At 42.6% G+C, this 27,750-nt stretch overlaps 1 protein-coding gene across 1 annotated transcript in view; it reads right to left on the bottom strand.

Annotated features, from left to right (window-relative positions):
* The window catches only part of RTN1 (reticulon 1), a 317,220-nt gene that overhangs the window by 106,406 nt on the left and 183,064 nt on the right, over nt 1-27,750 (bottom strand). Inside the window, exons 2-3 of the mRNA XM_006891774.1 lie at nt 18,115-18,891; nt 10,189-10,920 (exon numbers count right to left, since the gene is read on the bottom strand). Coding sequence (XP_006891836.1) covers nt 10,189-10,920; nt 18,115-18,891 — 1,509 coding nt within the window. The remainder of the gene's footprint in view (nt 1-10,188; nt 10,921-18,114; nt 18,892-27,750) is intronic.

Below are 27,750 nucleotides of genomic sequence, written 5' to 3' on the forward strand. Positions count from 1 at the left end.
TAAAAGCACCTTGTCCTTAAGTGCTCTATAGGCAGTTCTGACTCACAAAGACTCTACATAAAACAGAGTGAAACCATGCCCAATCCTGTGCCAACCTCACAATGACTGCTGTGCTGGAGCCCACCTTTACAACCACTGTATTCATCTACCTAACTGAGAGTTTTCCTCTGTTATGCCAGCCCTCTACATTACCAAGTACATGTTTTTTTTCAGGGACATGCTCCTCCTGATAATATGTGCAAAGTATGTGAGATGAAGTGTTGCCATGTCAGCTTTTAAAAAGCCTTCTGGCTGTACTTCTTTAGTCTAAGATGTAAGAGTCAATGTCTCCCTCTACGTATTTACAGGGCATGCATCCACACAGGAACCTGACTTTATCCAGCTGAATCCTGGGCCACGTTGTTGAAAGATGGCACTAATACAACACCAACAGAATAAGAGGAAGAGGTATAGGTCCAATGGCTGATTCTGATATCTGCATCATGAAAAGAAGAGACTTTCCAAGAATCTTAAAGCTTGTTTTAGGAATTCAATTACATGGACTAGAGTATGATTACATTTATTTATACACACACACACACACACACACACACACACACTTTGGTTTTCATGGAAATATTTTTAGTACAGAAGTAATGTCTCATTTAATAATGGTGGCAGAAAAAACTCCATCTAAACTGTTTGAAAAATATTATTAACTTGAGAAGCCCTCAAGCTGGAAGTCTTAATGCAAATCAGGAAGTTGTTGTTGTTGTTATGTGCCGTTGAGTCGCTTGCAACTCATAGCGACCCTATGTACAACAGCCCTAAACTCCGCTCTGCCCTGTGCCAATCGCACTGTCTCTGACACTCCCATCCCAATTATCCCAGTCACTGAATCAATCCACCTCATAGAGGGCCTTCCTCTCCTGCTCCGTCCCTTCACCCACCCAAGCATGATGTCCCTCTCTAAGGACCGGTCTCTCCTCACAACATGTCCAAAGTAAGTTAGACGGAGCCTCAGAATCCTTGCCTCCAAGGAGCCACCCGGTTTAACCCTTTCCAGGACAAATCTGTTTGTTTTCCTAGCAGTCCATGGTATTCTCAATACTCTTCTCCAGCACCACAGCTCAAAGGCATCAATTCTCCTTCTATCCTCCTTGGTCATTGTCCAACTCTCTGATGCATAACACGTGATTGCAAAGATCATGGCCTGTATCAGACGCACCTTAGTCTCCAGAGAGACACCATTGCTCTTCAGTACTTTCGAGAGGTCCCTAACAGCAGACTTTCCCATGGCAATGCGCCTTTTAATTTCCTGGCTGCTGGTGCCAAGACTGTTGACTGTGGAGCCAAGCAAACTAAAGCTGTGTACAATCTCAATCTCTTCACCATCCATCCTGATGCTGCCGATTGGTCCAGTGGTGAGAATCTTTGTCTTCTTGACACTGAACCTCAATCCATATTGTAGGCTGCAGTCCTTGACCCTCTGCAACAGGCGCTTCAGGTCCTCCTCAGTTTCAGCAAGCAGGGTTGTGTCATCCGCATAACGCAGATTGTTGATAATTCGTCCACCAATCTTGACCCCACATTTCTCCTCATAGAGCCCAGCCTCCCAGATAATCTGTTCTGCATATAGGTTGAAAAGGTATGGAGATAGGATGCATCCCTGGCATACGCCCTTCCCAATTTTGAACCATGCAGTGTTCCCTTGCTCTGTTCTGACGAATGCCTCCTGGTCCAAGTATAAGTTTCGCATTAGAACGATCAAGTGTTCTGGGATTCCCATTCTTCTCAGAGTCAGCCACAGTTTGTTATGATCTACACAGTCAAATGCCTTTGCATAGTCAACGAAACACAGATAGACATTCCTCTGGTATTCCCTGCTTTCAGCCAAGATCCATCTAACATCAGCTACAATATCCTTAGTACCACGACCTCTTCTAAACCCAGCCTGGACTTCTGGTAGTTCTCTGTTGATGTGCTGTTCCAGTCATTTTTGGATAATCTTCAGTAAAATCTTGCTTGCATGTGAAATCAGGAAAAGAGAAGATTTTCTCTGATACAAGAAGACTGCCATACCAGGTGATGTCCACAGAGAGTAGGCTGCCAGGGAGCCAGATGCAGAGGCCTCTCTCCCGGCATACAAGGCAGGTACCTCTTTAACCAGAATTCTAACAGCTGAGTGCCCCTGAGATACCATAAGTAAAACTCACTATATGCATAGGGCCACTATCCACGTACCAGAATGTTATGCTACGGTGGCTTGTGCATTGCTAGAATGTTGGAAGAAACGTAATTGTATTTTAAATATCAGCAGAGTCACTCATGCAGGACAGAGTTCAGTGGAGCTTCTGGGCTGAGAAATACTAGGAAAAAAGACCTGGTAGCCTACTTCTAAAAATCATCTGATTTATGTATTATGGATTACAATAAAATACAGTTTAATAGAGAGTTGGAGGACGAACATGCTTCACTGGAAGGCACTACATAAGAGCCACTCAATGAACTAAAACATACTAGTAATTATGAAGATGACCAAGACTGAGCAGTATCTCAGACTGTTCCCAGTTTCGAGAGAAACTTGAAAATGGCGCAAATAACTAGAAAGAACTCTTTAACCCACACTGGCTTAAAGTCTGGCATCTATTTTTCGTGTCTAGAATATATCAGAATTTACGAATTTTGCTGATGCATAGGGATTTTTTGTTTGTTCTTAAATGGATAATTCTAATTGCATTATTTCTAAGCTTACAATCACTGTATTCCTTACTTGTGTAAATTCTGTCTTTCTAAAAGATTTTTAATAAAAATATAAAGGCTCAAAAAAGATTTTGTATTGTTATACAAAAGATTATTATGGATCAGAGACAACTGTTGTTATTGTTATGTGCCATTGAGCTGACCATGACTCATAGTGACCCTGTGAACAGCAGACCTGAACTCTGCCCTATCCTGTGCCATCCACATCATCCATTAAGCCCACTGTTACACTGTGTCAATCTATGATGTGACAGTCTTTCTCTCCTCCGCTGACACTCCACCTTTCCAAATATGATGTCCTTTTCATTAGATGACAACTAAGAATAATATGTCTAAGGGATGCTCACAATAGCGTTTTGTTGTTGTTACTGTTGGCTTGTCATCTGCTTTTTTACTACAAGACTAGGACGTTGTGGTAGTGGTTGTTATCCGATGTTGAGTTGCCTGCAACTCACAGCAATCCTATGTACATCAGCTCTGAAAATTGCTCTATGCTGAGCCAATCTCATCTTCTCCAATAGACTCAAATCTCACTTCTCCAGTCATGGAGTTAGGGTTAGAGGACTTCCTTTCCTGCACTGTCCTTCCAAGCACAATGTTCTTCTCCAGGGACTTGCACCTCCTGCCCATGTACCCAAAGTACGTGAGACAGAGCTTCAAAATCCTTGCCTCTAGGGAGCAGCCTGGTTTCACTCTCTCCAGGACTGACCTGCTTGTTCTCCTGGCAGCCCATGGTATGTCCAAGACTCTTCTCCAGAATCACAACTCGAAGGCATCAGTTCTTCTATCATCTTTAGTCACTGCCCAGCTCTCTGATGCATAGCAAGTAATAGCAAAGACCATGACCTGGGTCAGGCACACCTTAATCTCCAGACTGGCATCATTGCTCTTCAATACTCTGGAAAAGTTCCTGACAGCCACCACTCCCAATGCAATTTGGGTGGTGTTTTTTTTTTTTATTTCCTGATTGCTAGAGCCAAGAGTGCTGACTGTGGAACCAAGCAAGCTGAAGTTGTTAACAATCTGAATCTCTTCTCCATCTATCATGAAGCTGTCAAATAGCCCAGTGGTCAGAGTTTGTTTTCTTGATGTTGAGCTTTACTCCATATTGAAGACTACAGTCCTTGAACACTTCATGTTCTCAATTTCAGCAAGCAAGGTTATGTCTGCTGCATAACACAGGTTGTTGATGAGTTTTCTATTCCTGATGCCACATTTATCTTAATAAAGTCCAGCTTCCTGAATGAAATGTTTTGCATATAAATTGGAAAGGTATGGAGATAGAATGCATCTCTGATGCACACCTTTCCTGATCCTGAACCATGCAGTGTTTTCCTGCTCTGTTCTGACTACTGTTTCCTGGTCAAAGTATAGGTTTTGCATGAGTATAATTACGTGTTCTGAGAATCCTATTCTTCTCACAATTTGTTGTGATCCACACAGTCAAATATGTTTGTATAGCCAATGAAACACAGAAAGACTCTCTGCTTTCAGCCAAGATTCATCTATGATGTCCCTAGTGCCAAGGCCTCTTCTTCTTCTTTTTTTTAAAATTAAAGTTAATGAACATTTACAGAGACTTTGGATTTCCATTCATTCATTCATTGTTGCATTTTTTTCTCCCAACCCATCTGACTCTCCCAATTCACTCTTCCCTTTGAAAAGTAAAAGAAAAATTCTTTCATTTTTATGCAATCCCTCCCCCCAGGTCCACTCCACTGTGCAGCCTTCATTCTGGACTCCAATCCTGATAATAATGCCTAATCATATATCATTTTTAAACAATTCACTCCCTCATGTGTTTCAATGCAATATACATTATTTATTCCTTCTTTCTCAGTCTCCCCTCAACTCTGATGTGAGTCCCAGTTTACAACAGTAGCACTATATTTGTCCTTTCGTGACTGAGATATTTCACTCAGCATAATGTCCTTCAGGGTCACCCATTTTGAGTAATACATGAGTTCCTTATTTTTCAATGCAGCATAGTATTCCACTGTGTGAATACACCACAGCTTCTCTATCCATTTGTTTATTGATGGGCACCTGGGTTGTCTCTAACTCCTTGCTATTGTGAACAAAGCTGCAATAAACATGGGTGTGCATATATCTGCTTGGATGTCAGTTATGGTCTCTTTGGGGTATATTCCCAGTAGTGGAATTGCTGGGTCGAATGGTATATATATTTCCAACTTTTTAAAAAAATTTTTTATTTATTTATTTTTTATTTCAATGAACATCTACAGAGATTTTGGAATTCCATTCATTTACTGTTGCACTTTTCTCCCTGCCCACCCCACCCCCCCCCCCCATTTGCTCCTCTCCTTGAAAAGCAAAAGAAAAACTCCTTCATTGGTACACAATACGCCCCCCCGCACACCCCCCCAACCCCACTCTCACCCCAAATATAATCCACTCTGCAACCCTCATTCCGTAATCTTATGATTATTTCCAACTTTTTGAGAAAGCGCCATTACAGCCTTGCATAGTGGTTGCACCATTTTACACTCCCACCAACAGTGAATAAGAGTTCCAGTTTCTCCACAACCTTGCCAGTATTTGATGTTTGCTGTTCTGCTAAATTTTGCTATTCTTACTGGGGTGAGATGATATCTCATAGTTGTTTTGATTTGCATCTCTCTTAGAGCTAGGGATTTTGACCATTTCTTCTTATGTTTGTTTGTCATCTGAATGTCTTCTTTGGTGAAGTGTCTGTTCATATCCTGTGCACATTTTTCAATTGGGTTATTTACCTTTATCTTGTTGTGGTGCTCAAGTATTTTATAAATTCTAGATATAAGACCCTTACCTGACATGTCATCACCAAATATTTTTTTCCCAATCTGTGGCTTCCCCAGCCTGCACATCCATTCTCTGCTGATGTGCTGGTCCATTTTAGGATGATCTTCAGCAGGATCTTGCTTGCTTGTCATATAAGTGATACCGTTCAATAATTTCCACACTTCGGTCACCTTTTTTTTTGGAATGGGAATATATAGAGATATTTTCCATTGTGGTGGTAAGATTTTTTTACTTATCTATCCATTGCCTTAGACTGGACCACGTGACCAGGTGGAAATGTGTAAGTAAAATAAGACTTTGAGGCTCCACCCACCACCCTTAGCTCCCTTGGGCAGTGTGGTCTCCAGCTGCTTCTACTGCAGATAAATGGTTCACCACTGATCAGCATTTTCTAATCATTAATGCCATGAGAGCAACATAGTAGAGAGAAAGAAACAGCCAGATTGTGGAGAGATCATGATAAGACATAGCCTGACAAGGCCTTTGAGATAAATGCAAAGATAAAGCCAGAGCTGGATGATGGAAGGATGAGCTGATTTGTGACTGTTCTAAGATGTCACTTGCTGGAAGAGTGAGGAAAACAAAGGCTTCTTGCATTTCTGTTACAGAACTAAACCTGGACTTGTTGACTGAGAAGCTGTCTGAACTAATTGAGGAACTGTGTCTTGCTGTTAATCTGACTTAAGAGCTGCTGATCACTAAACCTGGAATTTCGCTGTGTGATAACATCTGCCTCCTCCACTCACTACCCTATTTCCTAGTAAACCCCACAACTGTGTAAAGTCACATCTGTGAGTTGTCTGTACTGAATACTGGACCCAGTGATTAGCAGAATTAGGAGCAGGAGCAGAGGGGGCACCATTACTTTGGTACTGGGTTGTTGGGGTGGGAGCAGTTCTCCTTTCTGGAATTAGCAGAGGTCAGACTGGGTTTTCCTGTACTACCTTTGCTTCCTTTACAGATGCTTAGCTCATGTGGCTCAGAAGCAAAATCTTCAGACTTCAATGTACTTATTAAAAATATAAATTTATGCTATGGGCTATTCTGATTGTACAGCTCTGGTACTGGGATGGAGCACAAACTTGCATTTCATTTATCACAAGTACCCTAGAAGATGCTCTGTTTAGAGATAATTCTACCGTTAAATGAAACAGGTTACAAAAGAATATATGAAATTAAAAAAAAAAAACACAACCAAACTATGCCTTCAAGAAGATTCCTGGAAGGATACAACAAAAAAGAAGCAACAAATCCTGTGGATTTTAGGAATGGCAGTAAGGAGTAGGAGAACTTCAACTTTTTCTTTATTACTATCTTGTACAGTTTGAATTTATTAGCATGAAGACACATTATTTTCTTACTAATGTTGAAAGAGCTGGTCAGTGATCTAGCTCAGATAGTTTCATCATGAATGTAAAAATGACTGCTGCTCACAGAAATCCCTGTCTTGCAGAGAAATCGATCCCTAGGAGATCCTGTGAGAATGCAGATTCTGATACAGCTGGTCTAGATTGGAGTCTGCAATCCTCTGTGTCTAACAAGCTCTTGTATATTATTGAAATGGCTGGTTCCGTCACTGTGTTTTTGTGTTGCAGACCACAGGAAATGTAAGTGATTTGAAAGAGACAACAATTTCCTATAGTCCATTCCCTAGAAGATGAAACTTGAGGCAAGCATAAAAAGGAATTGGAAATCAAATATGTTTGAGAAATATTACATACCTAGCCTGGTGAGTCACACTGAATATTCGAGTTTTATTTGCTTTTCATTCAGATGTTCCTATCAGAACTAAAATCCAAATCAGTTGCTTTTGAATTGACTGACTGTTGACAACCCCATGTTTATCAGAAGGGTCCCATATGTGACATGCTCTGGTGAGGTTTTCAGCAGTATATTATGAAGTCCTTCTTTTAAAGTACCTCTAGGTGGACTCTAACCGAGCATGTTAGCTGTTCTAAATAAAAATTTAACTTTCAGAATCTACAGCAGGCTGATCAGAAAGCAGAACTATAAGCAGAAGCTCAGAAAGAGAAAAACTGAAAAATTAAGAAGAATCACAGTTTAAGCCCAGTGCAACAACAACATAGATCTCTAAAGGAAAACAAAAAAGGTCCCAAAATAGATCTTGTGCACCAGTAAACTTGATGCTCCTTGACAGTGCATGTTACAAAGTCATCAAATATTTGCCAGAACAATCAGTTCCAACTGGACAGCACATAATAACAACATTCTAAATATCTCTGACTCTTCTGAAATTTAGCCCAGCATTAGCAGGACAGCTCAAAGCCCAGAGGGACGAGCATACTTCTGAACACATAAACCCAAATGCATTTCTACTGCCAGAGGCTTCCACAGAAGCAGGAAACCACAGAAGCTGCCCTGACCTCACTGCTGAAGGAGTCACGCTTGCTTGACTTTAGTGCAATCCTGCTGTCCTCTGACAGTGATTAAGAACATCCTGGGGGAGGCTAGACAACACTGCTTCTCTCTCACCTGCTGGGATGCAGCAGGTGAGGCCAGAAGGAAGCTCAGAGCTCAAATATCCTGAGCCCTGTGCTGAGTCACACACCCAGGACCTCCAGTACTCAGCTGCCCCAGTATGGCCTTTCAGACTTCTCACAGCTAATGCTCTTAGCAGTGAATTTCTGAGGGAGACTGGACTTCAAAGGACCCCTGAGTATAGTGTGAATCAGAGGCCATTCACCCTGATGTGCTTCAATCTTTTGAAATGACTGCTACTCTCTCCTCTAACTTCTAAACTTGGAAGCAGCAGAGGTCCAAGTTATATGGAGAAACTTGCACAGAGATCTGAATGACACCTGATTTGACCACAACAGAAGCCTTCACGTCCATCCGTGACCAGTCAGTCCTTACAATTCACTTGTCTCCAGAATTTATTTGGTTTGGGAGCAATGGGCCTCCAACATTCCATTTCCTCTTTAAGTCTCCAATTTATTTACTTTGAGAATAAATATATTTAAACAGCTTGGTTCACTTGGTTATTATTTCAGGAATGTTTCTGTTGCTATGTGCTGTCGAGTCGCTTGCAACTCACAGCAATCCTATGTACAAGAGCCCTAAACCCTACTCTATCCTATGCCAACCTCACCATCTCCGACACACTCACTCTCACCACCTCAATAACAGAATCGATCCATCTCATTGTAGGTCTTCCTCTCCTGCACCGTCCCTCCACTCTCCCAAACATGATGTCCCTCTCCAAGGACCAGTCCCTCCTTGCAACATTCCCAAAATATGTCAGACGAAGCTTCAGAATCCTTGACTCCAAGGAGCAGCCTGGCTTCCCCCTCTCCAGGACAAATCTGTTTGTTCTCCTAGCAGTCCATGGTATACTCAACACTCTTCTCCAACACCACAGCTCAAAGGCGTCAATTCTCTTTCTATCATCCCTAGCCACTGTCCAGCTCTCTGAGACATAGCATCGGCGCACCTTAGTCTTCAGCCTAATGTTGTTGCTCTTCAGTACTCTGGAGAGGTCCTTGACAGGAATACTTGAATGAAACGGAGACCTGGGTCTAGTACAGTAAGTGCTACGAACACCTGATTAGCATGACTCAAGCTCAGCTTCTCCGTGACCAGCAGGGGATAGTAGGCTGTTCATAGGGCTGTGGCCTCTGGCACTGTGCAGACTTAAGGACTTTCCCACTGCATTCAGAGTGGTGACAAAAGAACCCAAGTAAATTGTTAATAGTCATCTGACAAACACACATCCCTGGTGTTGACTCTCTGTCAAATATCCTTCATCTCATGTACTCAGTGCTCAAGAATGCTATGTGGGAAGTCCACAATCAGCTCCGAGCCCCCATATAATACTACTTATCAAAATCTTCAGCAACCACTAAGTTGGATTATCTTCTTGTTGCACTCCTGTAGGCACCCACCCTCATCCTAATGCATTCATTTTAAAGAATTTAGAAGCTAGCTTCCGATCTATATTGAGAACCATTTCTTCCTCTATTTTTATATGAAGCACTTTAATTGCTACTAACATCACTGAAGTTAGCATACACACAGGAAGGAGGTTGGACCTTTAAATCATGTAGCCCCAAAGGCAAAATATCTTTAAAAAGCAGATAGTAGGGGCAATAGTTAAAAGGGGACTTGAACAAAGATGTGCTTTTAGGGTCTGTTTAAAGTTCTGCCCAGGTGATCACTACAGGAAATTAAGCTTTCACCCACCATCAAAAATAGAACGACCTATGTGATTCTTACTACTTTTCTGCAGTTAGGTGCGGTGCAGGATGTTGGGGGTGGGTTCAGGGTGGTGGGTTGGCAAAATGGAACATGTTAATGATGATGTTAATGCCCACTCCCATTACTGAGCCGGGAAAGAAATGGAAGTGAGCCTGGCCAGGAACAAGAAAACCACCCAAACGAGGAAGCCCTGCCTTGGAATGAAAGGCAGGCCTGACAGGGCACACAGCCGCCCATGATGACTGAGCGCGGCCGAGGGCACGTGGTTCTGCCCAGGAGTTGCAGCTGCAAAGCTGAGGTCTCCCGAACCTCCCCACTGCCCTTGGACATGTTCTCTAGTCAGCCGCTTGCCCAGCCCTGCAGCAGTCTCAGCGGACTACCTTGAGCTCCCAGGGAGAGAACACACAAGGACAGGAAAGTTTACGTTACCTTTTTGCTTATTTAGGAAGAGCAGAGGGGGTGCTGCGCCAGGCACTCGAGGCCCAGAGGCCTTAGCAGCTGCAGAGCTGGGGCTGCAACTCTCGGCTTGCATGGGTCTCGGCTGCGACGCGAGCCCCTCGGCCACGGCTTGGTCCCTGGAAGGTAGCTCAGGGTCGGGCCTGGGGACAGCTGAGGGGTCAGGCCCCACATGGCCCCGCCGGGTGGGGGCACGCTCTTCGGCCCGGGCAGCGGTCTCCTCTCGGATGGCGTCCAGAGCAGCCGGCTTCATGGGGGGCGAGTCCTGCTCCCTCTTGGGGCTCTCCTCTGAGGCCGAGGAGGCATCGCACGACTCAATGATGAGCTCGCTGTCCAGCTCGGCCTCACGTTCCTCCCTGAGGATGCTGTACTGGATGGACGGCGAGGCAGGTGAGGGTGGTGGGCCGCCCACGTGGCCAAAGGTCACGTAGCCCGAAGGCAGGGAATCATCGGCCGCCAGCGGGTCCTCGGACACCAACTCGATCTCTGAGTCCCCTGACTCTGCGCTGCTGGCCTCATGGTCCAGGGGGCTGGGGATGGTCGGCAGTCCAGATCTGGCCTTGGCCCCGGGTCTGTCGGCCACCTGGCCAGTGGGCCGTGGGCTCTCTGCGGTTTCATATGATAGCCCCTTCGCTTCTTTAATGGCAGTGATCAACTCGTCCTCAGAGACGCTGCATTTCCCCTGGGATTCTGCAGCAGATGGTTCTGTCGTCCCACAGAAGACAGCAGAGCCAGGGAGGCACACACACGGACAGACAGATGGACAGGGAGAGAAGAAATAAAACAAACTTGCATTAGGGGAGGTGTTTTTGTCAATGCTTGAGAAACACATAATCTCATTAGCACAGAAAGATCTGTTTCCAGGGCTATGTTGGAAGACAGGCCACCTGAACTAAAAGGCTAATTACTTTTGTGGCCCAATTAATCAGTGTTTTGCATACCTATCTATCTTAGTCTAGCTATTTTTAAAAGTGACCCAGTAATACCTTAGGAAGAGAACATTGGTGGTTTTTCTGCCTCAAAGTGGCAAGGATTCTAGAAGTCATTGCTTAGTTTCTGATTCATTCCTTTATTGGGGTGTTTCAATTACACAGAGGGGCCTTTATGTAATCTCATGTATCCAAACTAAAAACAAAACCCCACAACCACAGGCTACCAAGTCAATTTTGACTCATCGTGACCTAAGGACAGATGAGAATGAAGCAGTTTGCCATATGTTTCTCATGTGAAGCACAGTACAAACAGACCCATGGCTGACTCAAAGGAGGAAACTGCCCATCTTTCTCTGTCTGCACTGCTGGTGGATAAGAACTCCCAGAGAGATACGACCTTCGAGTTAGAAGCTCAGTTTCCTATGGACTAGGCCACCAGAGCTTCCTTCCTTCTATGGGATGTCTACATTTTCTCTATGTCTATGGACTGCTAAGAGAACAACCCGGTTCATCGTAGGGAGGATGAAACCAGGCTGCCCCTTAGAGACAAGGATTCTGAAGCTTCGTCTGACATACTTTGGACCTGTTGCAAGGAGGGGCCAGTCCTTGGAGAGGGACATCATGCTTGGGAAGGTGGAGGAAGAGCGCAAGAGAAAAAGACCCTCGGTTAAGATGGATTGATTCATTGACTGAGGTAATAGGGTGTGTAAGAGACAATAAGGTTGGCACAGGACAGAGCAGGGCTTAGGGCTTTTGTGCATAAGGTTGTTATGAGTCACAGGTGACTCAATGACACATAACAACAACAACAACATACTCTAATTAGATCCATTAGTATCAACAACAGTATCGAAAAAGAACCCATTATTCTTTATCCACTGTTCTTTTCTGACTCCTCATTGACTACTAAGACAAAGACAATTCTGTATATATATTTAATTCTGGGCTTTACATTTCCTGTAAGAATTGACATTTTTATGTTTTCATTTATTTATCGTTTTTTAATGTAAAACACAACTAGGTGGAGCACTGTGAAAGATTTTGTTTTGCCAATGCCACCAGGCAGGCTGCAGAGATTACCAGGCTGCAGAAGCCTGCAGGCCTTCCCAAGGTGGTAGCCCACTGCCATTCTTTCCCTTTCTCTGCAGCCCCTGCTGAGAGGAACAAAGCCTGGGAGTCATCCCCAGGGACCTGGAAGAATGCCTGTCTTCTGCCTGATGTTTATCCAGATGGTCTGTAAGCCATACTGGCAGTCTTGCTGAGATTTCTCTGCCTTGAATGAGACTACCTGGGATCACCATGACAACAGTGTTCAGGAGCTTGGTTTTCCCTTACCACACAGCAGGGCCTTATTTCAGAATATTCTAGACAATGTTCTCTAGCCCTTTTATGAACAAGAACTACTTGTCATTTCTCCAGAGCTTTGAGATCACTCAGGAGATGTGACTGGGTAGAATGACTAGGTAATCTGTTGCTTTGATTGTGAGACAACCCCAGTTAAAACATTTTAGACTGTTCTACAGAGCAGAATTGATTTATTCCTTACCCACATATCATTCACTCATCTATTATTTATTAAGAATCAACTCTGTGTGAGGCCCTCTTATTAGCACTTGGGAAATAGTAGTGAATGGAATATATTAAAAAGCCCTTGCTATATTCTAATAAGGGAGCTCTGATGGCCTAGTGGGTAAGGACTTGTACTGCCAACTCAAAGGCACATGATTCTAATCCACTAGCTGCTTTTCAGAAGAAAGATGAGTATACTTCTCTCCTATGATTTAAAGACTCTGAAACCCTCTGGAGCTAAGAGTAAGTCCCAACTCAACAGCACACAACAACCACCGTATATTCTAATAAGAGAGCTCTACTTGCCTTGTGGTAAGGAGCTGTGCTACTGCTCTGCAGTAGACGGTTGAAAAATCTCCTCCTGTGAGATTTACAGCTTCTGAAAACCCACTGGAGGGTCAGCCAAGAGTCATTTCCGACTCAGAACAACTAGAATGTATTATAGCAGGAGTGGAGTATATCATGGCAACACAATACATACTAAATCACGAAATTACATAGAATAAGGGTAAGGAAAAAGTACAGAGCAGAGTAAAGGAATTAGGACCGGGGCAGTGGAGTTAGTACAGGTTTACACTTTAAAAGAAGAAATGAAGATAGGCTTCCTGGAGAAGCTTTTCACAGGAAACTCACATGAAGGGGAAGGAATAAACAATGTAAAGGCCCAGTGCTGGGAGCTGTAATGACTACTAGCTATTGTAAGGAAATCAATGTGCCTGGAGCAAGTGAACAAGAGAACAAGACAGGAGTCAGGGACACCAGTGTGTTTAAAAAGATTTATTGCATGACACTAATCCTTATTTTTCTATAAAGGTTAGTTCCTTAACAAGAATTCTTAGCATAGGATTCTTTGCTATAACTGAATCTATAATTGTATCTATAAAGATACAAAAACTACATTTCTGAATGATTGTTTAGAACAAAGAGGAAGCAGCTGAAGAATAAAGACTAGACTACAGTAAGAAATGATCTAAAACTCGAGAGAATTGTCAGCAGTAGCCCTGCCACAGCTCTATTTGCTGGATGCCAGGCACATAGCACCACCAAGATGGGAACATCTGGATGTGGCTTCTGAATTTTTATGATATTTGAAAGCATACCAAAGTGCTACGTGCACAATTTATTAAGGAACTAACCTCTACAAAAACTAAAAAGATTGTAGGCCTGCAACAGATTTTTTTAAAACACTCATGTCTCTGACACCTCTCCTATTATTCTTGCTCACTTTGCCACAGACACAATGACCTCCTGGCAATACTTGGAGATCACAACATCTCCCAGCTCTGGGTCTTTGCAATATATGGATACACCTAAACATGAAACACACACCTAGAGACACAAATCCTCACAACTGGACTTAGAAAGAAGATCACAATAGATGGAGAAAAGATTGGGATTGTGAAAGACTTCATTTTACTTGCATGGAAGCAGCAGTCAAGAAATCAAAAGAAGAGCTACATTGGGCAAATCTGCTATTAAAGGCATCTTTGAAGTGCTGAAGATCAAGGGTGTCACTTTAAAGATTAAAGGTGCACCTGATCCAAGCCAGGAACTTTTCAATTACTTCATATGCATGTGAAAGTTGGACAATGAATAAGATCAAAGAAGAAAGTATACCCTTAAACTGCAATGTTAGCAAAGAATACGGAATAAACCTGTTGGACAAAGCATAGCTAGGGTTCTTGCTGTTGCCTTCCCTGGTGTTCTATCCTAGGTTCTCTTACCACTCCACCTTCTATCTCAAGGTGACTTCACTCACATCAGCCATCAATAAGTCTTAAATTACCATCACTATGTTGAAGTACTTGAGTGGCAAAAATGACTAAGTCCTAGATTATTAACCAAAAGGTTAGTGATTCACACTTACCCAGATGTACCTCTGACCTCTGAAGATAGACTAATCAATCAATCTGCTTCTGAAAGGTCTCAGAACTCTACAAAGCAGTTTTTCTCTACACTCATGCAGTTTCCGTGAATGTGAATCCATTTGACAGCAACTAACAATAACAACAACATGCTGCTGATTCACAACTTTGCTTCCCTAAGTAGTTGTTGCTGCTGTTGACATACCATAGAGATGCTGTGTACAATAGCTCTGAACTTGCCCTAGCCAGAGCCAAGAATGGGCTAATGCAACTGTACAATATAAAATATTGGAGGGACTTAAAAGAGATAATGGTGGAAGTTGCATTTGAATTAGCTGTTTATTGTTTAAAAATTATTTTTGAAATATAAATAGATTTTTGAAATGCAGAAAAAGCCAACAGAGGAGCAGACCACATGAGCAAAGATATGGAGTGTGTTCAGAGAGCAGAAAAGTCAGAAGTTTAACTAGAGTACTGGGTGGGGTGGTTCAGGGTGGTGCAAATAGGTATTAGCAGGAAAGGTAAATAGGCCTCTGTCTATGGAAGGCCTTGGAAACTGGTTTCAGAATGAATACTTTACCAAGACAGGCAGTGATGGGTCCTGAAAGTTAGGAGGAAAACAAAAGGAAAGAGAACAAACCATTAAGAGGACACTGCCCTTCTTGACAGGAGGAATGATAATAAGTAAAGGGTGGTTGTGCTGAAAGGATGAAAAGGAGAGGAAAACTCAAGACACTGAAGAGAGGCAAACAACAGATATGGGCTCTTATCCATGTGGTAAGGTCAGAAAAGGATGAGTTATAAATGTCCTCAGAATGGTGAGCCTAGGTGAGTGAGATACTAGGCAGGAGCAGAAGCTGGTTTGAAGAGTGAGGGGATGAACATTTTATCTTGGATGTTTCTTCTCTTCCTGTGACACACATCCTCCAAATCTCTCACACTGAAAGCCTCTGACCACCCAAACTGTTAGGACCACTTAGGCTCCTGCTTGTACAACATTCCCAGAAGAACCACCTATTAGGCAGGCAGAGCATGGGCTCAGAGGGCTACAAGTGGTCATTCATGGCAGCCCATCTTGTATGCTGGCTGGCCTGATGCTGCATTTGAATTAGGGCAGGAGATGAACTGGTTGCCACTCATTCTGTACAACCAGCAGCTCTGGGCAGCTTTCTGTTGTGTGTTACGATTTGGTGAATATCTGCTTCTTCATCTACTGTCACTCTTCCTAAGCCAAGACTGAAGGCACCACACAGGCAGGGGAAATCCAAGTTCTTTTAGACCCAATATATCATACAGGGTCTGACACACAGTACATATTCAATAGAACTCATATGAAAGCTAGCTCAAGGCTTTAGTTCTCAATCTTTGATGTATGTGACTCTAAACTCCTCTTGCAGTGTGTGATACAGGATGAAGAGGTCTGGTCTAGACATTTGCATTTTGTGACTTCAAAAGTAATTTTAATATTCACCTCCAGTTGAAATTTCTAGCGTTAGCCAATAAAAAATACAGGATGCCTAGAAACGTGTAGTTAGACAATATCTAATTTTAGCTTAAGTATATCCCATGAAATGTTTGTCTTTTATTTGACAAAACAGCTTCCAGTTGAAAAATGCCTATTTTAGAGCATTCAGAAAAGATGGTTACAATTTTTTTCTTTATTTATTCATGAGAAAGGATATCAGACAGCTGTGGGGTGTGGGCGGAAACGGCCTGATGAGTTTCACTGTGGGTAAGTGAAGGAGCCACGTTAGAAATAATCCATACTCAGTAAGAGTCAAAGGGGACTCAGGGGCACCTGGAGACACTATCTTCAGCTCTTCATGGGAACTAAAAGTCTCACAAAATATTTGGAGGAATCTGGGCAACTCGATGGCACATAAAAATAACAACAACATCCTTATTTTACATTTTATGGATCTGTTGCTAAAAGAGTAGTCATTATATATAAAGATTGACAAAGCAAAGTTATGGTCAACTAAAATCATCAAGTAGAAAACCTCATATGTTAGAACTGTCACCTGTGGAGATGTGTCTGTGGATGAAAATAATTATGATGTGTATTTAATGAGGATAAATGGAAAAATGAACATGGGTCAGTTAAGCAAATTGCAGATGCTAGAACCCAAGTAAAGCACATGTAAAAGTAAGACATGTAAAGGCAGGAGGAGGTTGGGATATGAAGGTTGTATCTGTTCTTCCCACTGGGTCTCAGATGCAACGGGAGAGGGTAGAGTGCGGACACTCCTGCTGCCTCTCTGCTACTCAGCATACAGCAGGCCTCTTTCATGCTTAAGAGAATGTGTCCAAATGTGGCTTAGCATTTTGTCTTGAGCCAGAATAGAAAACTTAAGATGAAAAAAAAAAAAAAGATTACAACTTACTGGATTCCAAACTTTGTCAGCCAAGTAAATTTTTTAAAATATTAATAAGTCTATTGGAAAAAAACACAATTACATGGAGAACTCAAATAAAATTAAAAGATCAATATGAAAATGCTGAGTTGAAAGGGAGGAGTGCCCATCGTTCAGGATTTTCTTCTGTCTAATCCTCCCCACAGCCTGTAACATACACCGGTGTTCCCACTCCCAATCTTAGAGCTCAGAACATTAAATGTTCTCTTCGCAGAAGCTCAAGAGAGAAGAGTGTGGGTGCTCTCCCCACGATGCCTCCGGAAGACCACTAGGTCTGGGAAGGGGAGCTTGTCCAGAAGCAAGTAACACTCCTGTCTGTGATCTGAACAGAAAGGCCAGATGAGGAGTCCAAGGTCTTAAATGTACCTTAAATCATACCTTTCCCCTCAAAGAAAGGAAAAAAAAATCATAGAACTTTCAGGGAAACTGCAGACCTCAATATTTGTGCAAAGGGTTACTGGGGACAGGAAGAGGAGTATGTTAATTAAATTGGTTAAACTGTTCCAAGGTACTGGGGAGCATCGATATCAGTCTGGAGACTAAGGTGCACCTGATACAGGCCATGGTCTTCACAATTACTTGCTATGCATCAGAAAGCTGGACAATGACTAGGGATGATAGAGAGTTGATGCCTTTGAGCTGTGGTGCTGGAGAAGAGTATTGAATGTACCATGGACTGCTAGGAGAACAAACAAGTTTGTCCTGGAGAGGGTGAAGCCAGTCTGCTCCTTGAAGGTAAGGATTCTGATGCTCCATCTCACATACTATGGACATATTACAAGGTGGGATCAGTCCTTGGAGAGGGACATCATGCTTGGAAGGGTAGAGGGACGCGGAGGAGAGGAAGACCCTCGATGAGATGGATTGATTCAGTGACTGGGGTTACGGGGATAGGTGTGTCAGAGACAATAAGATTGGCAATGGATAAAGCAGGGTTTAGGACTGCTGTACATAAGGTCGACATGAGTCGTAAGCAACTCAACGGCACATAACAACAACAACAATGACAATTTTAAGGAAGTCATATAATGAAGTATTTTGAGTGTCAATTCATTAACATGTGTTTTAAGATGTTCCATGCGCCTACCTTCCCAAGGCAGGCCACACCAGCTCCTTTACCTGTTCCAGAAGACGGGGGCGTTACAGATCCTGGACTGTCATCTTCAGGCTCTGAGACAGTGACAGTGGGGACCGTGTCGGGACTGGGCTTCAGGCAGACGTCTTGCTTCTCAGGGGTCTGCTCCTGGGTAGCAGTCTCAATAGAAGGTTCAATCTCAGTCAGCGTGATTTTGACGGGGGCTGTGACCACAGGGGCGCTGTGCTGTTCTTCAGGAAGATCATCTATATAAGGCGCAAACGTTGACTCCTCAAATAAGTGGTCCTTAATGATCTTTCCCTCCACAGGAGCTGGTTTCTCAGGTTCACGGACCCCTTCAGAATTTGTTGAGTTTTCAGTCTCCTTATTCTTAAAATCTAAGTTTTTAGCCTCTGTCATGGGGTGACATTGCCCCTGATCCTTCACCTCTTCTGGTTCTGGCCTGGTTATATCAATGTATTTATAGGCTTCTCCTTTCATCTGGTCCAGAGGATCAGCTAAGATCTTGTTCACTTCCATAGAATCAGCAGGAGTCATCTCTATCCCGGAATCAGAACCAAATAGCCCGTGAGGCTCTGTGCCATGAACATCTGGCAAAGGGGGTCCAGGTGTACTCAATTCTTCAGGGCTCTCTGAGCTGTTGACGTGACCATTTTCCTTCTGAAGAATTCCAGTGAAATATGTAGTATCCACCTGCGGTGAGTAACTGATGTCAGAAATAAGAGATGTGTAACAAGTTCCTTCCTCATTGGATGCTGTTGAAAAGGTATGATCCATGGCACGGGGGGCATCTGCCATATCTACAAAGGAAAAACAGCACACAGTGAGTACGAGCCTGGCTTCAGTTCCCTGTCTAATCCTCTCATGGCTCATCCCCAAACTGCGGATGCGTGCCCCTTCCCCCATGTCCTCCCCACTCCTAGAGAGACTCGGCGTTCTCTTGGAGCACGGGTATGTTAAATTGCCTTGCCTCTCTGATAGTGCACAGCACATGGAATTTTCCCCATGAGCAAGCCACAGAAGCCCACACAAGCTGCTATGCCCTGATAAATTGAGGAGAGAGAGTCCAGGGGATGAGGAAATTGATTTTCAGCATCAACTACCTCAGTGTACAGTATTTTAATCTCTTTCAGTGTTACTAAAGAGAAAATGCTCTTTGCATCAAAAGTATGCTTAGCTCTTTAAGACTGCAATGTAGGATAATTTAGGTTTGTAAATGCAATGGGCGGATGGAAGACTAGGAGTAGAGAGGGAGCCTACTTTTGGATACTCACAGAACTGCAATTCAAAAGGCCTCAAGAGACCCTCTGGGACTACTGTCCCTTTCTGCATTGACCATCAGTTCTTCATTTAAACGTTTTCAAAGGAAGAAGCTCTAGTTTCCTGATACCAAAGTAGTTTCACCTTACTAGCACACTTCTTTAATTACCCATTTCTCTTATTTTTGTTTCTCTTCTTTCACCCCTTTACTGACCACTCTCCTTCTTCTTGTTGTTGAGTACTGTACAGTCAGAACTGCCCCACTGGAGGGTTTTCAGAGGCAGTTAATTACACGGGAGGACATTGCCCATCCTCCCATGGAGCAGCTGGTGCCTTGAACCCTACGCCACTGAGAATGCAGTACAGCATCTTGCCACTTAGCCACCAGCGCTCCCATTAGTCATCTTCAACAACCACTGTTGGTACTGGAGGCAAAACAAGTTCCTAAGGCTGAATATGTTCCAATTGGTTTTCAGTCTACTAGTAAACTAGACAAACAAACAAACAAAAACCCCCTCATTCATAGTGAGCAGAAAGGAAAACAATCTATTGTTCTTCTTTGCTGTGAAACACTGTTATGTTATTTTTTTTGTTATGTGCCATGGAGTCAGAACTGGCTCAAAGCTGACATTCCAAGAGGGTTTTCAGAGACTGTAAATCACATGGGAGGAGACTGTCTATCTTTCTTCCATGGAGTTGCTAGTAGATTTGAATCTCCTACCTTTGGGTTGGCAGTGAAAATTCTTATCCACTAGGCAACAGGAGAAGAAACTAACATTTATTGAGGTTTTACTAGATGTTAAGCAGTAAAGGAATCTTCCCTATTACTTCAAGAATTTGATGAAATAAGTAAGCCCAATGTTCACAACTTAACATACAAGCATCATTCTCTCTCTCTCTCTCACACACACACACACACAAAGAATATCCAGAATAACAACCCTTACAACATGTCCCCAAAATATCCCTGACTAGTGCGCCGATCGATATAAAAGTAATACAAAGCCATTGTAGTTAGGTGCCGTCGAGTCAATTCAGACTCATAGTGACCCCACGAACTGTTCGATAGGGTTTCTTGGCCTCAGATTGCCTCCTCTATCTTCTGTAGAGCTGATGGGTGAAGTCAAGATTCAAAGTGATATAAGATATTAATAGCTAACATCTGAGTGCTTATGTGTCACACATACAGCGTTAAGCTTTTTATTAATATTGACTTACTGGGTTATCAAAGCTAACTTCTTTTTTTGTTGTTAGGTGGCATTTGGTCAACTGAAACTCACAGAAGCTCTGAATAACTGATTAGAACCTTGCACTATCTTCACAATCTCTGGCATACTCAAATCCACGACAGCAGTCACTATGTCAATTCCCTTCATCAAGGATTTCCTCTTATTCAATGACTATCTACCTTTCTCACCATGACGTCCTCTCCTGACAACATCCCCAGAGTAGGTCAGATGAAGTTTTACCATCGCTGCCTCGACGGAGCATTTTGGATGCACTTCCTCCCAGATGGACCTGTTTGTTCTTTTGGCAGTCCCTGGTACAGTCACTATTATTTGCCAACACAAGTGAAGGTCTCCTTTCTTCTTAAATCTTCCTTATTCATTGTCTAGCTTTCAGATGCATATGAAGCCACTGAAAATCCATAGTCTGAACCAGGCACATCTTAGTCTTGTTCTTTAGTACTTTGGAGAGGTCCTTAATAGCAGATTTCCTAAATGCAACTTGCCTTTTGATTTTTTTTAACCACTGCTACCATGGGCAGCAACTGTGGACCCAAGTAAAATGAAATCTTTGACAACTTTAGTATTTTTGCCATTTATCATGACATTGCCTAGTGGTCCAGTAGTAAGGATTTTTGTTTTCTTGATGTTGAGATGTAATTCATATTGAAGGCTATTGTCTTTAATCTTATTAATAAGTATTTCAAGTACTCTTCACTTTCTGCAAGCAAGGTGGTGTCATCTGCATAACATAGGCTGTTGAATAGTCTTCTTCTAATCCTGATACTGCATTCTACTTCATATATGCCAGCTTTCTGAATGATTTTCTCAGCACACAGATTGAATGTATACAGAAAAACGGTACAACCCTAACACACATCTTTCCTGATTTTAAAGTATGTGGTGCTCCCGTGCTTTGTATGTATATATAGCTTTAGCATGAGAACTATAAAGTGTTCTGGATGCCATCTTCTTAATGCTATCCAGACTTCGTTATGATCCACATAGTTGGAAGTCTCTTCATAGTTAATAAAACACAAGTAAACCCGCTTCTGGTATTCTCTGCTAAAATTCATCTAACATAAGCAATGATATATCTCATTTCAGAATCTGTTCTGAATCCCCTTTGAATTTCTGGCACAGTTCCCTGCTGCTGTTCCAGCCATTTTTAAATAACTTTGAGCAAGATTTTACTTGCATGTCATATTAATGTTGTGTTGCTAACCCAAAGGCTGTCAGTTCAAGTCCGATAATGGCTCTGTGGGAGAAAAAGGGCAGAAGATGGATAGAGGGGATGGGCGGGCACCACGAGTCAGAACCAACTAGAGCGCAGTGAGTGAGTGGCACTACTATGTCATCCTCCACAAGGAAGTGGGGGAAATTTTGCCCATGGCTATAAATCGTCTGAGGGCTGAAAAGTGAGGATGGAGGTGCTCTCCTGGAGAACACACCACATACAGGAGGTAGTTTCTAGAGATATGTCAGTTGTTCTAATTTATCAGTCAATGTTTCCTTGTCATGGGGCCACCAAAAAACTCCTGCCTTTATCATCAATACTTGGAAGTTTATTCCATTCAAGTGTCATATCTGGTATATATTATGTATGCCCATGTTATCATCTAACTACTACTAACTCATCCCCTCCTGTAGTTTGAGCCTCATTTCTTACATATGATATTACGTATAAGGCATCTCTGGTGGCCTAGTCGTAAAGAGTTGCACTGCCAACTCAAATGTACATGATTCAAATCCACCAGCTGCTCCATGGGAGAAAGATAGATAATTTCCTTCTGTTCAGTTTACTGCCTCTGAAAACCTGTGGGAGGTTTATCTGTGAGTTAGGTCTGACTCTATGGCACACAAGAAAAACATATTGTACATAAGGGAACTCTACTGGCCTAGTGGCAAGGAGCAGTGCCAACCCAAAGGTACACTGTTTAAAGCTCCATGAGAGAAACAGGAGCAATCTCCTCTCTTACAACTTCTGAAAACTCTCTGGAGGGTCAGTTCTGTATTTGTTCTTAAAAACAACGTATTTGAATGTTATAAATAAACTAGTAGAAAATTTTAAAAAACAATGAACAAACTGTACATAGGCAATATCTAATAAAAAAGGAATAAAGAATGGATTACACAATCAATCAACCCTTGAATATATTCTATGTAGTTACTGAGAACAAATAAAGATTAATTAATGCAAGCTACAATGTTTTAAAATTGAGAATATTTTTAAATTGTCATGTAAAAGAATTGTGTAGTAATTTGAGTTGTCTAACAATGAAAGTTTGGGTTTTTTTAATACTTTGACCAAGAATCTTTTGTCCAAACCAAGAAGGAAACACTGTTTGGCTCAAAATTAAGAATGGTGTGCATCAGGTTTGTATCCTTTCTCCATACTAATTCAATGTGTACAACTGCTTTAAACAAGGGGACGGGATTTAGACATCTGTTCATAGGGCCACTATGGGTTGTACTTGACTCGATGGCACCTAACAACAACAAAAACATTCAATCTGTATAATGAACACATCATTTGAGAAGCTGGATTCTATGAAGAAGAATGTGGTATCAGAACCAAAGGAAGACTCATCAACACCCTGTGTTACACAGATGGCACAACTTTACTTGCTGAAAGAGGACTTAAAGTGGTTGCTGCAGAAGATCAAAGACTATAGTCTTCAATATAGATTTCATCTCAACATCAAGAAAACAAAAATCCTCACCTTTGGACTGGTAAATAACATAGAAGATGAAAAAAAGGATTGAAATTGTCAACGATTTAATCTTCCTGGGATCCACAATAAATTCCCTGAGTACCAGCAGCCAGGAGTTAAGGAGACTATTGCATTGGGAAAGTATACCGTCATGGACATCTCCAAATTACTGAGGAGCAATGATGTCAGTTTGAAGACTAAGGTGCACCTGATACAGGCCATAGTGTTTTTAATGATTTGATATACACTGGAAGACTGGACAATAAGGATGACAAAGGAAGAATCCATACCTTTATGCTGGGGTGTTGGAGAAGAATATTGAATATCCACGGACTGCCAAAAGAAAAAATAGATAGGTTTTGGAGAAAGTGCAGCCTGAATGCTACTTGGAAGCAAAGGGACAAACCTTTGTCTCACATGCCTGGAACAAGAGTATGTGTAATCATGATGGACACTTGGACAGAGAGAAGTTCAGTGTCTGTCTATGTCAGGACCATGGCAAGAACCAATACTGAGGTAAGTGGATAACTGTAAAAGTTCTTTCCAATTTTCTATTATATTGTACAGAGTGGCTGACATTATACACAGATGCAACTTCCTTAATTTCTTCCTTTCTTATAAAACAGAATCAACATATTTTCCCCAAGGCAATACTTCAGAGGGTAGAGACCTTTCAGTTGCAAGATAATAACTGAAGAAGCAAGATCTAGATTACACAGACACTATTTGAGAGACTATAAATAAAATCAATAATTAAGAACAACTCTGGCCACTTGAATTTCTTATCCTACAAGCTATATCTTCTGCGGGAGAAAGATGGGCAATCTCCTCCCATGTAATTAACTGCCTCTGAAAACCTACTTAAGAGTCAGCTATGGGTCGGTTCTGACTCGATGATACACAACACCCATGACAATATCGTTTGCTCAGAAAACCTAGCATAAAATTGGGAGGACTGCATTTAAAAGTTAGTCAATGAATGGGGATGACAGAAGAATCAATGCCTTTTAATTATGATGTTGGCAAAACCCCACAGACTTCCAAAAGAACAAACAAACCTGTCTTGGAAAACTGCAGCCAGGATGCTTCTTACCCAGATAGTGAAACTTTATCTCACATAAAGGGGTCTGTTATGCAGGAGAGGGCTAGTCCACGGAAAAAAGACATCATGATGGAAAAGCTGGAGGTCAGAGGAAGAGGAAGATCCTTCATAAGGTGGACTGACACAGTGACCGTAACAATGGACTTGAGCTTGCCCGGGATCATGAGGATGTTGCAGTAGAGTGTTGAGTAGAGTGTTGTTCAGAGGGTCACTGTGAGTTGTAGTTCACTGGCCAGCACATAATAACAACATCACCATATTCTACAAATGCCACCACATAAAGGTAGAGGAATAAATTAATTTCTGTAAATTACATGTTTTAAATGGTATCATGGTAGAACTCTCTGGAAAGCAACAAATCTTCTAAATACTTGGAACGTGGTCATGTCCTATTTTCTTAAAATGTGCTATATACCCACAGAGATTCTTAAAGTCCTAACATAAATTGAAAATGTATACATAACTTTTCAAAATAGAAAGTCTTTCTAGACAGGAATTATTATGAAAGCAGAGGCCTCTGGGGATTGCTGGAAATGGGAGGCAGAACTGAGCCTGGAGGCTCAGGGAAACCCATTAATTCTTGTCACTGCTTCCTGCAGAGACAGCAGATGTGGGCACTGAGGTAGAGAGCACAAGCCAGCTGCCCCAAGTAGGAACCAATACAGCGACACTGTTAAATACAAGTGAACTAAATCAAAGTGCTTACTGTGTCTAGTCCAGACATTACCAGCTTATGTATAACCAAGAATTCCCTGAGAATTTGATTGCGGCAGTCCCTCTAGCTGTTTCTGGGCCATGATGTGCACTACAGTGGATGTACACAGAGTGGATGTACAGCCTGTAGACTCAGGGTGGCTACCCAGGGAGGTGACAGCAAACTCAGTTCCCTGGACACATTTCAAATGGAGCTGCCTTTTTTGGTTTTCAACTTACAAGTAACTTTTCAGGAATGTATTTACAGCAAAAACTGAAGAATTTATAGGGTATTCTTCCGAATAAAAACTAAATGCAAGAAAGAGGAAAACCATTGTCATGAAATCACATCTAATGAAACCATTGTCACTCTGTAACGATGGGCTTGAGCGTGCCAGGCACCTGGGGCGGGGGGGGAGGGAGTCCCAGACTCTACTTCATGCTCTGCTGGAGAAGAAGGGGCAGTCTCCTGTACCAGTCAGATCCAATTTGATGGTACACACACACACACACACACACACACACACACACACACACTTTTTCTTCTTTTTTAAAAAAAAAGACTACTTCAGCCATCGCGGCCCTCTGCCCGGGGCGGGCTGCCCTCAGCCCCCGGCCCGGGGCGAGCCGTCGTGGCCCTCTGCCCGGGGCGGGCTGCGCTTGGCCCCCGGCTCGGGGCAAACCGTCGCGGCCCTCAGGAGCAAGAAGGCAAGCAGCTGTAACCCAAGACCACCAGTAAGGTGATAAAGCGTCCTCCCTTCCCCCCTTTATATCTACACCCCTGTTCGCATGAAGAAGCCAGAGAGTCGGCATCCAATTCCCAAATCAATAAGACAGTTGGTTTAATTACTATTGAAAAATGCTTGTCATTCCTCTGTAGCATCTGGTCCCCACTGGACCCTCATCATTTCCTTCACCTGCTCCCCCCACCGACCAAACTGTGCAGTTCTGCAACTGCATCCTGGCCCATCCTCACCCTTCTGCCCCCAACCCTCACCTCCTTGTACCCCCAATATGTTTTTCCCAACTAAATTTAAAAAAAAAAAACACAAACTCATTGTTGTGAACTTGGAATTTACTCCAGGTTGACCCTCTGTGGGATTACTGAGTCCGTAAATATCATAGGAAGAGACTGTCCATCTTTCTACCTCAGGGCCATTGGTGGATCTGAAACACCAGAAAAGCACCTCCTCTGAGTTAACAGCATAAACCCCTATAGACTATGCTACCAGAGACCCCTTCTAAACTCTCACATCATAGTAAAGAAAGGAATAATGACTTGCAAAGGTAATCTTCCTTTCCTCAAAGATAACTTCAGCCCTCGAGTTTTATTTCTTAACTCTGTGATTCACTGTCAGAGGATCAATATTAATTTAATTGGTGGCTTGTTGTTGTTGTTGTTATCTGCCAACAGCTCCGAACCCTGGCCTATCCTGAGCCAATCTCACTGTCTCTGACTCACCTACCCCCAACCCCCATAACCCCAGTCACTGTGTCATCCAGGGTCTTCCTCTCCTGTGCTGTTCCCCTATCCTTCCAAATATAATGCCCTTCTCCAAGGACTGGTCCCTCCTGGCAACACACCCAAAGTATGTGAGAAGGAGCTTCAAAGTTTTAATACTAATTACAAGATTCAAGACTCTAGGCAAGTTAGTTTCTTTGAGCCTCAGTTTATTAATTTTTTTCTTAGAGACAATAATTGTTTCCATTTTACTGGAATATTACAAGAATTTAATGTGATACTGCTTTGCAAAGCTCTGGAGGCTGAGTGGTAAGGAGTTGTACCTCCAATCCAAAGGCACCCAGTTCAAACCTTCCAGATGCTGCATGGGAGAAAGATGGGCAATCTCCTCTCATGTGATTTGCTGCTTCTGAAAACTCTCTGGAGAGTCATCTATGAGTTAGTTCCAACTTGAAAATACATAACAACAACATCACTCTGTATGTGCTACACAGTACCCAATACACTGCTGCTGAGTCAATCTGCACGCTTAGCAACTTGTTGTTGTTGTTGTTGTTGGGTGCCCAATACAATACGTCTCTTGCTTTCCTAACAGCTGATACCAAGGGTGTTGATTGTTGAGCCAAGCAAGACGAAGTCACTGACAGCTTCAATCCTTTCACCATTTTTCATAATGTGGACTGTTGATCTTGTAGTGAGGACTTGTGTTTTCTTGATGATAAGATATAATCCAAGTTGCTCTGCCAACTCAAAGGCACAAACAACCTTCCAGGACAGGAAAAAAACTACTTCACAGGGTTCCCAAAAAAACCATAATCAGGCTGCAACATCTTTCTCTCTATGCAGTGGCTACTGGGTTCCCACTGCTAACTTGTAGCAGCCAAGTGGTTAAATGTTGTGTCAAACGAGAATGGTTGATTTTATTATAATCTATTGTTCAGTGAGGATACTAGGCCTTTGCAACATATTACCAGCTGCCCCTTAGTTCGTTCTTTTATCTCTAATGACATAAGACTAGGACAGCTTGGTCCAGAAGGCATTAAATATAGCCAATCCACACTCATGCAGCCCTTAGAGGTCTGTTAGATGATGAAATCCCCACAGTACAAGGCAACAGCTGTCTGCACAGCTCCAGGAGCAGGTGGTTGTTCGTTAAGTACTTTTTAATGAATGCAACTACCATAGACTCTGCAATAAACTGC

Source organism: Elephantulus edwardii, unplaced genomic scaffold (assembly GCF_000299155.1).
Source record: "Elephantulus edwardii isolate Elephantulus edwardi_28Jun2011 unplaced genomic scaffold, EleEdw1.0 scaffold00104, whole genome shotgun sequence".
Lineage (NCBI taxonomy): Eukaryota > Metazoa > Chordata > Mammalia > Macroscelidea > Macroscelididae > Elephantulus > Elephantulus edwardii.